Source organism: Colius striatus, chromosome 6, assembly GCF_028858725.1.
Source record: "Colius striatus isolate bColStr4 chromosome 6, bColStr4.1.hap1, whole genome shotgun sequence".
In the NCBI taxonomy this organism is placed as follows: domain Eukaryota; kingdom Metazoa; phylum Chordata; class Aves; order Coliiformes; family Coliidae; genus Colius; species Colius striatus.
Genome location: NC_084764.1, coordinates 29,990,485 through 30,004,199, shown reverse-complemented (window position 1 = coordinate 30,004,199; position 13,715 = coordinate 29,990,485). Strand labels below are relative to the sequence as shown.

Genomic DNA, 13,715 nt, shown 5'->3' with positions numbered 1-13,715 from the left:
ATCAAAGTTAACTTTAAAAATAGAACAAAAAGAAGATTGACCTATTTTCCCACTTCCCTTTTTTTTTGTTTTCTTTGCAGGTGTTTCACATCTCCCACTGTTTTACTGTTCCTATTCTACATTAGTGACCTGATGACGGGCAGAATCTTTGTAATCAGAGCCTTTGGATCAGACTTTTTACATATCATTTGATACAACCTTTTCTTTGCTGTCTTCTGATTAGTTTTTGTTTCTGCTGTTGTTTTGTCTGTTTCTTTTTTCCTCAAAGCCTCAGTCCAGAAGAGATTTTATGTCTTTCTAGGATGTTAAAAAATTTAGTTGAAATAACTTGTTTACTTTTAACTCACAGTTGAGAAGCCAAAACCTTCCTGTGTCAAGTTAAGCTAGCAATTAATCAATAATACAGCCAGTGTGGTGCAGTAATAAAAGAAAATGCTTCACAATATGCACACGGTGTTTTTGCTTTCTTTCCCCTTTTCAGTGCCAAAGCACCACTTATCAGACGTTGCCTTGGATCAGGGCCATCAGGGAACCTGCAGCTGCAGCAGAGGTGGTGGCTGTGGGCAAGGGCAAGCTGCCATCTCACAGGGCTCTGGAACCATGAAAAGCTATTGTCTCACACAGAAGGAAAATCCTGGCAAATGGCAGCACTGGCCTGTGGATGCAGCAGCTGTCCTGGGCTCCTGCTGAGCTCAGAGCTACACTTTGCTTTCCTTTCCTGAAAGCAGATCTTCTGCCATTGTGGTCAGGCTGGCCTCAAGTATGCTAATATTACCACCAATGTTCTCTCTCTATGCTGTGTGGTGGTTGGAAGCAAAGGAACAGTTTGCTCCTTTATCTTAGAAAATGGAGAACTAGACCAATGATCACACTGATTAAAACTGTTAAGTAATATGGAAAGTGGCACATGGTTAAACTAAGGCTCAATGCTCCCTTCTTTACTGTCATTATCTTTAGAGTGTCCTCACTGAAGACTGTCACTAGACTAACCAGAAGTATTTCAGTAGCGTCACTCTCCATGAATGGAAACAGGAAATGGAATATATTAATCAAATAACTCAAGCTCACACTTCCCTTCATCTTTCTCAGGGGCTCTCAGACATGTTAGAGACACAAAGAAAAAAAAAAAAAAAAAAGACTAGGCAAGAGCCTGTTAGCCCATGTGAGGCAGGACCGACTCACTAACATTAACAATGACAAGCTGATGTATAGCTACATCAGAAGAGAACGATGGAATAATGATCTGCATCATGAATGCAGTGATGCAGGTTGTGGCTAAGATTCCAGGAAAAATGGATTAAATGAAGTCTGATATTCTACCACCTAGGTCACCACAGTTCACTCAAAAGCTCCCAATTTAACAAAGCTGAGCTATAACTTTGCTGGACTTCTGGCAGATGGTTTTGGCTTTATGTGAATTATTGATAAATAAATTTACCTCTGCTGTTATGCTGACAGCAATATCATTTGGCACTGACATTTCATACCCCATGAATGTTAACTAAATTACCATCTCACCCCTTTTAATTATCTATATTCCTATTGTATCGATTGTGAAGTAAGGCAGGAACTGCAGTGACTCGCTGAAGCCATATGCTAATGCTTTTAGGCATTGTCTATGAGGAAAATGGGATTTGAAATGCCTGCATTTCTTCTTGTCATTAAATGGACATTTGGATTTTACAAAATCTTTAAGGAATATCCTTGCTTTGGGAAGAGTCCTTGTGTATTTGCACTTGTTTTTTGTCTGCAGATCATGATGAAGATTCATGATGATGATTTCTAAATTGAATATACAATAACAATAATACACATGCGTCTTGGAGCCTGAAGACATTTATTTTTCACTGTGCTATTTTTGCATAGTGAAAAGTACCCTTCCTGTAACACTGTAAGTTTAAAAAAAAATCGTTGTTAACTTTCGTCCAGTAAATTTGGTCCATCTGGGAAAAAATATGGAGAGTGAATGAAAAGAAATGTAAATGTTTAGCTATGTAAGAATGAAGAGGAAAACAGACAAAGGATTAAAATAAGGGATGTCATAGTCTCTACATTTAAGTTTCCTCATTTCGCCAGAGGGCTGTTATAGACTGAACATTTCAGAACATCTAGGGGATTAGGTATCTACATTTAATTATCAGAAAGTCGTAAGACTCCAAACCTATCTGATCTTTTTTATGAAGCCCAGCCTCTACTCCAGACATTTTCCCTGTTTTCCTTTATCTTGAAGTATATCTTCACATAGCCAACAGCTTTTGCTGCTCCCTGATACACAAGTTAAATTTGAATCAGTGGTTTTATTGCCTAGCTTTAGTTTTCACTACTCTTTGTTCAAAATAAAGTAAAAGCCCCAAGAAAATGAGCTTTCCAAACTTTTTGGCATGTGAAAGGTCTAGAAATGAACCACTCAGTTCTTTTTTTCCATGAAGTTACAGTGAAGTGCAGTTCTGCTTTTATTCCAGTGCTGCTACAGTGAAATTTCACATTCTGTTGCAAAATACATAGATCAGCACAGGAAAAAAATATGTGGTGAAGTAACTTGCACTGCTGCTTGCATACTTTTTCATTCATAATATATTTGGAGGTATTATCAAAAAAAAAAAAAAACCACAAAACAACTCACATCAAAACAAAATAAAATCCAGCAAATGGAAACACAGAAGGCACAGGAACAGCCAGAGTAGTGACATACACAGTTCATAGTATCACAGGTCAATAAAGGTTGGAAGTCTCTAGTCCAGCTTTCTGCTCAAACGAAATTCAGCTATGAGGCCAGACCAGCTTGCTCAGAGCTTTGTTCAGTTGAGCCTTGAAAATCCATCAGGACGCAGCAGGAAGAACGTTTTGGTGCAACCTGCTCTGCTGCTTGGCAGTCCTCACAGTTAAAAAAATTTTCTTATATTAACTCTGACCCTTCTTGCTTCAAGATATGCACATGATTTCTTGTCCTCCTGCTATGCACTTGTATGAAGAGTTTGGCTCCATCTTCTCACTTCTCTCCTTGCAGGCATTGCAAGAGTGCCATTAGGTCCCCCAAAGTCTTCTCTTTTCCAGGCTGAACAAGCGCAGCCTCCTCTGCCTCTCTGAGTGTGAAATTAATTGAAAGTGTAAATAGACACTAATAGGAATTCAAGAAAATGATGATAATGTAATGGAGAAATTTGTGATCTACAAGCAGAGGGTTTTTCTCATAAGAATGTCCATATTGCATGCGATCACTGTATGTTCATCCTCCAAGTATCATGTTAGACCCAGAGTGTGCTAAAAAACCGTGCTGGTCAAAATCTTTCTACTCCACAGACTTGCTAGAAGGGAATTATTTTGATGGAAGGAACATATTTTCCCTATGAAACTGGACAACCACCATAACCAAACATTCTTCCTGGCAACAGAAAAAAGTGAAAATGTTGTTGGAGGAGAGAAAAAAAAATCCATGTTGTTTTAACTCTTTTCAAAGGGTTGAGCGTCTGCTGCTATCAGGGAACAATGCAGCTGTTGCAGAGGCCTGCGCAGGAACAGGTTCCTGAATTTAACAGCTCTACTTTTGATTTGTAGCAACTTCAGACCTTTCAAAATGTGGGTTCTTTTGCTGCCATTCTTATGTTTGTTGGCATATTCATGTTCTTTGCTGGTTTGTCAGTATTGCTTATTGGTTTGTTGTTTGATTTTTTAAAAAGCTGGCAGACTAAGAGCCCTGGAACCTCTAGCTGAGGCCTCCAGATGCAGTTAAGTAAATGGATAATAATCCTTCTTGCCCTATTGACTCTGTAAACGTAACTACACTCCATAAATCAGTCATAATAAGCAAGCCTAAAGGCTGGTTATTTATGTTGTAAAGATATGAAATCTCACCTTTCAAAATGCATATATCAGGAAAAATGCCATCTGAGTTAAACCATTGGTGGCTAGAATTTGGGTCTTAATAGGCACTTGAAGTAATGAATCGTCAACTATCTGAAACTCACTATAGGTATTGTAATGAAATTCCATGCCACGTGGTTAAACATTAGAACATATAATTTCCAAAGAAAACAAGAGCTAAAAAGCAGGTAAAAGTACCTGTCCACATGAGGTAAACCACTTTAAGAAGTGGTTAATCACAGGGGTATGCTGAAGAAGAATTTAAGTTATTACTGAAGCACAGGAACCCTCATAGCAGCATAAATTGCACGATGAAATTACAGAGATTTACCAGGTTCCCTCTGTCTGCTCTTTTGTCAATCCTTTGAAGCGTCTCCATGTGCACATGCTTTACTCACTTCTATCACAGTACTGATTTTAAAAATAATCCCTTTTGGGGCTCCTTCACAGCTAAGCTTTAAGTTTCTACTAAAACTGGAAAAGAAATGCCTAAGTTAAGAGGATTTCAGCATTCCTCCAGCTGAGTATGTGTATGCCCAGCATGTGGGCTAACTAGCAAGCTGTGACAGGAGGTAGGTCTGTGGGGGATCCTCAGTAATTCTGTCAGCATGTCATGGTCATCTTTCTTGACTATGCGTTTGTTTGTTGACACTGATTTACGTACTGTGCCTGATTTTAAGATATATGTTGATGCTCCATTGATTTCATTGACCCTGTAATAAGTTCTTATTAGTTCCAGCTACTGATTTCACTCAGATTAGTATCTGTGACTTTGCAGCTATTTCCTAGGCACAGATTAGGGAAGAATTTTTCTTTCCCCTTCAGGTTATCCAATCTTGCTTTGAATGTTCTCACTCGGGCATTTTTGTCCAGTCTCTCTTTCACAGGAAGTTCTGTAGGTGACCAGCACACTACTTTTTGTAGCAGAACTGCAAAAAGCATTGTCTCCCTCACGCTTTCGTAGGCACAGGCGACACCACAGCAAATTCAGTATGTCTGTTCGTGCAGTTTCGCTCACAAAGCAATAAAGAATGGGATCAGCGATGCAATTCAAACTTGTTAAGGCCTGTGTGATTCTGTAAACCTTATACATCAGCTGCAAAAACTGTGGGTCAGTAGTATAAGGTTCCTTGATGCTGCGAATAAGCAATATAACATGATAAGGAGTGAAGCAAACAATGAAAGTAACTGTGATATTCAGAATAAGTTTCTTCACTTTTTTCTTTTCTTCATCTACCGTGGCTTGATTACACTTCACTACTTTGTAGATTCTATGGTAGCAAAACACAATGATTATCAAAGGGATCATGTACCCTGAGCATATCCGGAATAAATTTATCTGTGCCTGCCACCATTCCAGGGGGTATTTTTCATAACATAATGTATGATTAGTGAAATTGCAAGGATCATTGAATACTTCTTTGTTCACCAGTATGGCTGAATTCAAGATGCTTTCCAGAAGCCAAACAATTATGCTGACAAGCAATGAAAATCTTCTTGTGCGCAAGTGCTGGAGCTTCAAGGGGTGAACTAATGCCAGGTACCTGTCAATTGAGATGCAGGCAAGGAATGCAGTGCTGGTGTAGAAATTCATATACATAAGGAAAGCAGAAATCTGACAAAGCAAGGCAGAGAGCCTCCAGTTATCTCCATGCCAGGCGTAATCAATCCACAGAGGCAGAATCAGAGAGTACAAAAGGTCAGCCAGGGATAGACTGAAGATGTAGACTGCTAACTCATTCTTTTTCCTCACCTGGAGGCAAGATGCACAGAGTGATATGCAGTTGATGGGAATACTGATCATCATCACGATGCTGTACACAAATGGAAACAGATACTTATCCAGGGTATGATCATCATGGCACTTAGCAGTGCTGTTCATTGTCCTCCCTGAGTAGTATCTTTGGGCTAATACCAGCCTGGATGCAATAAAAATCTCTCTGTAGTCTGATGGATGGTCATTTATTAGCTCTTCAGGATCTGATCATAAGATGCCAGCCTTCTGTTACCAAAAAAAGAAAAACATCAGCTAAATGTGGTTTTTTTTTTTTTTTAATGGGCTTCTTGGTGGATTTTTTTTTTTTTTTTAAGAAGAAAGAAACTATGTTTGTAGGAGATCAAAGGTTTTAAACACTCCTGGAGTTAGGAGTGCATAGGAAGAGGAACCCATGATGTCTAAGGTCAGCTAGGGGCAAGTTTCTACACTTCCAGAGGGGTGAGGTCCTGCAGTCCCAGGTCTGCCTTGTGGGACAGTCAAAGGAGATAAAAAAATGCATAATTCTACTATTCTAATGAGCAGAATAGGGTTTTGACCATATGACTGTGTCGGTTTCCTTATCTCAAATAACCTCCTCCTCTTTAAGTCAGTGGAGAGACACAGAAAGGAAGACAGGGATTCAGGTACTGCTGGATGTTGGGATCTGCTCAGATGATGAGAATGTGTGTCTGGTGTGTCTCCTTCATACAAATCACTCTCTTGTTGCATCCTCACCCCTCTCCACTTCCCTTCCCCTCCTTTGTATGTGATTCCGCCAAGAACCTGGGATCAGCTCTGCTATTCTAGCAAAGCTTACTATGTGTCCAAGAACTCTCATGTGAAACCTGGCAGGCTATTTGGTTTTTCCATACACAGGAGAATCTGACAGATAGTCACTTAGACTCATGGGAGGTGGAGACTTTCTCTAGCACAGTTTTTCATTTAAATCTTTTTCCTCTAAGAATTGCAGTTGCCATGCATGAGTTCATAAAATCATTAGCAATTAATCTTATCATAGGCACTACTAGGACTGTGTCAACAGCTTCAACATGCAAATACTAGTAAAAGAGCAGCTCTGACTAAAGGACTGGGATTGGAGAAGTTGTGTGAGTGAGCCTTAGAAGTACTTAGAAGAGCTGACCTTTAAGAAAGAAAGGGTATACAATCATAGCCATGAGACAGCTGGTGCTCACCAATTATATCACAGCTCTGGCATTCAGTATTTCTTTTTATCAAATACCCATTTGTTAAGTTTGTGAAATACAAGACTGGGGAATATTTGTTGTGGTCCGGTTCTACTGCCAAATATACTAACTGCTTCAAAGACTGCTTGTGATAACTCATCTGTGGTTTGAGACTAGACTGTCAGCAGAGGTGAAGGGATTGTAGAATGAGTAGGTTGCAAGATAATACCATCTACAACTGTTCCCACATAGGAAACAGCTCAAACTGCAGACAACTTGGGTGCAGGGATTTTCCCATGTGGTAGGCAAATTGATTCTGCCTTTTGTGGGTTTGATGTGTGTGCGTAGGTTTGTGGGTTTATTAGAGAAAACTTTATTGCCTCCATTGAAAGGTTGTTATATGGAATTCTTTTTCATAAAAAATCACTTTCATGAATATTTAGGAAAAAAAAAAGGAGCAACAACAAAACTAGTCACAAATCACATTTTCAATTGTACTAGCCACTGCTTTATTTGATCAAGTTGGCTAACTTTTCACAGTTGGACCAAATTTGTTCACAAGCTTGAAAGACAAGTAAAATTCTGGAGAAGGACTTGCGAATTTGGTCCATTGAGCAGCTTTACTTACATGGTGACTAATTAAAAATAACAATGCAGTGTCTACATTTAAGACAAATATAAGATGCCTGCTTTTCAGTGTGATTTAATAAAACCACTTGGTAGATAGGGCACCATAAGCTTACCAGTGTAGATAAGCATCACAAAATAAAAATCTAGTTCTAGAAATTGCATCCCAGAGTTTTGCTGACCCATTTCTCACAAAGAGCAAAGCAAACGTATGCAGACTGACCAGATGAGTAAAAGATAAAATACCTACCTCTTCTAATCACATTTTAGCATATCTTTTCCTGTGACAAGTCTTTTAATGTCTAACAGGGAAATGTGCCCTTTCAGAAGCATGTGTGTAATGTAGCAAGAGTATGAGGCGGTGTTTACTAGTCGCGTGACTGAGAAATTGGAATTCCTTCTCCCTCCCCCACAAACTCTTTCTCCATTGTTAGTCGACTTGTTATACTACAGACTCATCATCCCTACAAGCTCCTGACTTGGCTCCATGTTACACACAACAGCTCCTCTCATAGTTGCCTTTATCAACTCTTTTTGTTTACTCACAGACCACCATGCCAATTTCTTCCTACCATCCATGTTTTTTCTTCAGATTTCTTTTTTTAGCTTGTTGTTTCTAAAAAATTTCCTCTGTTGAGCTCACTGACTAGAAAGTAAAACACTTGTCCTTATATTGCACTTATTTAAATACACCACATGTTCTTCGAGGTAAGACCTTGCTTGGCTCTTCTGTCACCTCCTTAGGTAGCTAAGATTTTAAGATATAACTGTCTAATGACAGGCTAGGACATGGCACTGAATGTCAAGTTCACATGAAATTTGCCACCTTGGCATTTTTTTCCTGCCCTTCATGTTCATAGGTTACTGTACCCCATAGTTTTATTTTTAATAAATATCATTAATAGTTTATATGAACAAAGCCCTGGAGGCTGTCTAAAATTCCTCAGGTAATCCCTGTCCCAGCTTTGATGACACATTGATGCTATTTATATGAAGACATGCTTTCAATAATAGCAAGAAGTGTGTCATTCTGGCATGTATTAATGACCTACACTGAAGTGTGTCAAAGAGCCAGCATAGTAGTATACCGCTTGCATGTTGCAGCTTCTTGCACAGAAACATTAAAGCAGAAAGGACTGTTTTGCCTTGGTTACAACACATTTCATTTCAGTTACTTGGGGTTTATCTTAGGGGAAGTGGTCCATATTGTATTTCCTTTCTTATGATGTTTGCTGATAATTAGGACTATATAATGCAAAATTATTTGTCTTGCCTGAATGCATGGTCTAAAGCATCCTCAGGTTCCACACAGCTACTGAGTGGCCAATATCTGCAATTATTATCCAGGAGGGTGGTATTGCCTTACAGCTATCCTAAAACACAATGCTTGAGATTTTTTTCCCACTGATTTCTTTTTCTTCTAAAAAACTGTAGAGGAGTAACTGTTTAATGATACAGTCTAATGGTTTGACTTTTGTAGTCCAAACCCACTGTGACTAATTTCATGGCCTTTTAACTCATTTTATAGATTTGTTTTGGTGTCAGATGTGTTTCAAATAAAAAAAAAAAAAATCTCAACAGTAATTTTTTTTTTAGCCACATTATTCAATGATTATCCCTGTCTGTAATGACAGAAAGCTACAGAAAACCTGCTGTTCAAGAACTCTGAAAAAAGTCAGTCAGACATAAACCTTAGAAAAGCAGACTAGCAAATGCTTCAAGTAATGTATATAAACAAGCCTGTAAAGGAACCTTGGGAAGGTTTCTGGAGAAAAGTACTCATTACATATTGTATTTGTGTTTACATATTCCTACAATGTTTTTTTTCAGATTCAAAGAGAGCTTTATGCCATCTCTCCATCTATGAGCTTTTGAAAAGCATAAAGTAAGTGTAAATTACACTTTCCTAAGCACAAATACAAAATCATATACCATACTCTTATCTGTAAAAAGCTCTCTAAGGTAAGAATGGAAGCCTTTTTTTTTGGTTTTTCAGCTAAATAAATTCTACTATAGTTTGGGAAATCAGTAAAGCTGAAGAAGACTACAAGGATTTTGTGTTATTAACACAAAAGTTCAGTTACTAATTTAAATAAATAAATAAATAAATTCTTCCATTAGCTAATAAGCACCAGTTTAATTTTAGAAACATCTGCAATGGATACATTTCACCTTGTATTTCAAATTTAAGTTCATAAAAGGGCAAGCTGCTGTATGCAATATTCACTACAATGTGGTAAAGTTTTGTGAATACTTTGCTTTTTAGATATGTTTCAGTGGAAGAAAATAATGTTGTGTTAGTTAGCGCAGTAGCCGCTGTAGTGGTACTATTGTATATCACCCTTAAGACAGAAGGACAGATGGTTTTCTTTTCTCTCAAAACAATTTCAACAGATTGCTTTGTGTTCTCAAAATAAGTTATAGTGCCAGGCTGACTTCCTTAAGTACGAGGACCTTCCACAGCTGGACCTTGTTTCCTAATGAGAAGGTGCCATAACTTAATTCTGAACATTTCTTCGGTTTAGGAGAGTTGAAATATGCCTTTTTGTAACCTGGACATTTTGCTCAAAATGAATGGCATTTTTCCTTATGCAGTGCTGAATTTCACTCATAAGCCTTCATGAAATTCTGTAGAGGCTCAAACAGATCTAAAAATGCTCAGTCTTTTAACTCTGAGGTGCAGTTTATGGACTGTTTTATAGAGCATTAAAATTCCATTATCATAAGCAAACAGGTAAAAAGCCATGATTTTTAGGACATGGGCTTCTTGGATTCTGAACACTTACCTAGGCAGCCATGTGTCCCCGTGCAGCAGTTTCACTCTGATGCCATGGGTAGTGTAATCTGTGCCTGCTTCTGAGAAGAAACACTTCTGCATCAGATAAAACAACAGGAAGCTGCTTCTGGGTACACCAATGAGGCAACGGCTCTCACGTCTCTTTTTCTTTTGGTCTTTTTTTTTCAATACCTTGTTAATCAAAACTTGTTTGGGGAAAAAAGGCAACACACTTATGTACAAGTATGGACGAACGGTGGTACCAACTTTGGTGAACCTAGGAATACTTTTATTAAGTTTACATATTGCCTGGAGTGGAGTATATGACAAACCTCTTATGTAGGACACAATACATTCTGCAGATAAATCAGTCCACAGAAAGAAAATATTGCATTACTATTATGTATTTATTTGTGTTTACTTGTATATGTCCATAACATATGGTCATCTTTTGGCTGGAGGACTTGTCTCTTGCCTTTCCAAACAAATTTGAATCCAATAAAAGGTCACCTAAGAAGAGCCTCTAAAAAGATATAAAAATTACTTTAGGAGATGGGTTTTTGTAATTTTTTTCATTTGCCTCCTGATGGGAGGAAGTTTTGGAAGAGTTCTAGCTAACAAAGGATAACAGAATTTTATGCATTGCTATAGGTGGTATACGTATATATTTTTATTTCAACCAGTCTATGGTTGGATGCAGCTTTCACAACAGTGATTCTAATAACAACTAATTCTATTCAATTAGACATGTGGAAAATTGTTACATGAGCACAGTTTCTCTTTTCCCTCTGTGATCAGAAGAATGTACTGTGTGGTCTGGGTTTTTATTTTAAATTCTGTTTGGAAAGATTGAACTCTGCTGCTGAGAAACTGGGTACAATTTCACTTCAAGTACACATATTGGGTAACACAAAAACTAGGCTGTTTGATGATTCACATGCTAAGGAGAAATGAAACAGAAGAGAAAATTTAAAAGCTTTAAAACAGGACAGACTGACTTCCTTGAGAATAATACCAGACAGCTCTATAATATTTAACCACGGGGTGCAGAGATTTGGTTCCTTTTTTTCCAGCCAAAGTATGACTTTTTTTATCCACAATTTCTCTACTGATGAACTTATTATATGAAGCCTAAATTATCAAATCATTCTACATTGATGGTCTTTCCTTAACTGATATCACGGCCTCCCTCCAGTCTGCTGAAATCACTTTCCAGCCACTTGGTTAGGTTGATTTCTAGAATAAATTGCAGTAAAATCTAATTTTTACTGAGAAAAAAGACATTAGACAAAGAACTGTTTGATCACTCTTCAACTGTCTTTTCCTAACATGGTACCTACTAAGAACAATGTCTGGAGAGCTGGTTCTGCCATTCTGTTGAGGGTTCCTGTACTTCACTGAAGAAAAAGCAGTTTTTCTCATTAATAGAAATAGAGAAACAGAGCCATTACTTTTCTACAGTTCTTCACAGTACCAATTGATAGCAGGATTGAAAGATCAACAGAAGCAAGAGGTGAGATGATGGATTTTATTTTCTTTGGAAGTAAAGATATATGCAAAAAGCAACTCTTGACTCTGTTCATATGAAACAATTTAATGTTTTCTTCTGTTTTTTTGTTTTGTTTTTAAATCTGGACATATATAGTACCTCAAATTAGTCATCTCTGAACAACAGGTGCTTTTTGGGTTGGCTGCGACTAAAGTACTATTAAGAAAGAATAACTGAAACATAAAAGCATTGAAAAAAATTATCTACGAAGGAAGCAATGAACAGGTCCTCAATTATTTTATTGGTTATATTGGGGCTTACATCACGTGTCCTTGGGTCATGGACAAAGGTGTAAAGAAAAAGTAGGTAAAAAGCAAGGCTGAGATTCCAAATGTAGAACAGAAATGCTCAGAGTCCCACCAAAATATCCTCTTCTTTCCACCAAGACAGATTCCAAGTGTGTTTTTCTACATCAGCTGAAAAAAAGAGGCACTCAGCACACCATAGAAAGGAAATATGCGTTTTGAAAGATGACACTTTTAGGCTCCTATGAGTGAATAAGAGGCTGAATTCCACAGCTGAAGCCTTCTCTTAGAAGTGAACTGGTTCATTAATTTACAAAATTATCAAAACTGAACAATTAATAACTCATGATGGTTTTGCAAATGTTCCAAGCATGCAGTGCCATACAATCTGCTAGAACAAATGTGAATTAGGACCATAAGCATAATTCTGCCACTGAGTCACAGTAGCCTCGAGGAAGTCACTGTGTCCTTCTCCATGTAATAATGACATCATATAACTCCTTTGGGTGTGAGCAGGTTCATTAGTTAATGTTTGATATTGCTGTAAAGTGCAAAATGTTTTGTGAGTGTTTAGTATTGTTATTAAAAAAGAAATAAACAGGAAACGACAGTCAGGTATGTCATCAATGAGACATTTGATCGCTCAATGACACCGGCAAGAGAGGCAGTGGCTCGAATAACAGCATTCTTTATGGGCTGAAACTTGCAAAACCTGGGCTTATCCCCAGCTCTAACACACTGCCTACATGACATCTGCCATCTCATCAGCCTCATTCCTTCTTTAAGCACATGAAGCATAGGCCTCTGGAAAGCACTGAGGTCAGCAGATAGAGGGTCCTCCTCTATGGATTTTTATCAGATAATCAAACTAACCTCCAGTCTCCTGATTACTGCTGATACAAATGCTTTCACAACATGTGGCACAGCACCATCTCAGCTGCCCGTATTTTTTATACAGCTGCCCTGCAGTGTGCCCCACTAAGGCTGTAAAAGGGAAAGGCTCGCTGAACCACTGGTAGCACAAATCTAACCCCGCACTTCTGGATCTTTCTCCGGGGCCCTGCTCACGCAGGTGTGGATCTAACTGGGGCCAAGTGCAGCTCCCAAGGAAGGCTGCTGCCAGGGTCCTGTGCAGGGCTGGAACTGGCCCTATTGACCCGGGGCCACTCCCTGTCCGTTCCTGTGTAAGCAATCAAAGGTCCTTCTCACAACGCGCTGTGGGTTTCTCCTTTCAAGTGATGATACTTTCGGAGGGGTTCGGTGGCAGCCTGAGAGCGTGACAAAGCCTGGAAACTGTCCGCCGAGTACTGGTGAGGGCTTGGAAGTAAGATACCCCGGGAAACATCATTCCTCTCCCAAGCAGACTGCCGTGCCTTGCAAGAGGACCACCCTCCCCCCAAAAAATCCCTCCGTTTGGTGTAGCTCTCACAACCCCGCTGCTCATACTGCACTAAGCGCAACTTCCCCGTACGTTCCCAGAGAAAGCCCATCCAACTGTAACGCCTCACTTCACACCGTCAGCTTTCCAACACTCAAGATGGCTCCGGAAAAGCTCCTGTCTCTCTTCAGCGCCCAATTTCAGCAGGGCGGTACGCCCACCCATAGCCCGGACTTGCCTTGCCCTTTCTCAAAATGGCAACTATTAACTTCAACGCGCGGTCGAGAAGGGTGCGCGTAAAGGCCGAAAGCCCTCCCCTCCCTTCGCGCTTCCCTTTAG

At 39.1% G+C, this 13,715-nt stretch overlaps 1 protein-coding gene across 1 annotated transcript; it reads right to left on the bottom strand.

The window, feature by feature from the left end:
* Nucleotides 1–2,608: 2,608 nt before the first annotated feature.
* GPR65 (G protein-coupled receptor 65) lies at nucleotides 2,609–10,293 on the bottom strand. Its single transcript, XM_061998145.1, has 2 exons — nucleotides 10,215–10,293; nucleotides 2,609–5,863 (listed from the first exon to the last, which is right to left on the bottom strand). The coding sequence occupies exon 2, from the start codon at nucleotides 5,741–5,743 to the stop codon at nucleotides 4,688–4,690; it is 1,056 nt and encodes a 351-aa protein (XP_061854129.1). The 5' UTR covers nucleotides 5,744–5,863; nucleotides 10,215–10,293; the 3' UTR covers nucleotides 2,609–4,687.
* Between the last annotated feature and the right edge of the window lie 3,422 nt (nucleotides 10,294–13,715).

Bases quoted from the DNA above. Each gene is read 5' to 3' on its own strand.
- GPR65 (XM_061998145.1), bottom strand. From the start codon at position 5,743: ATGAACAGCACTGCTAAGTGCCATGATGATCATACCCTGGATAAGTAT.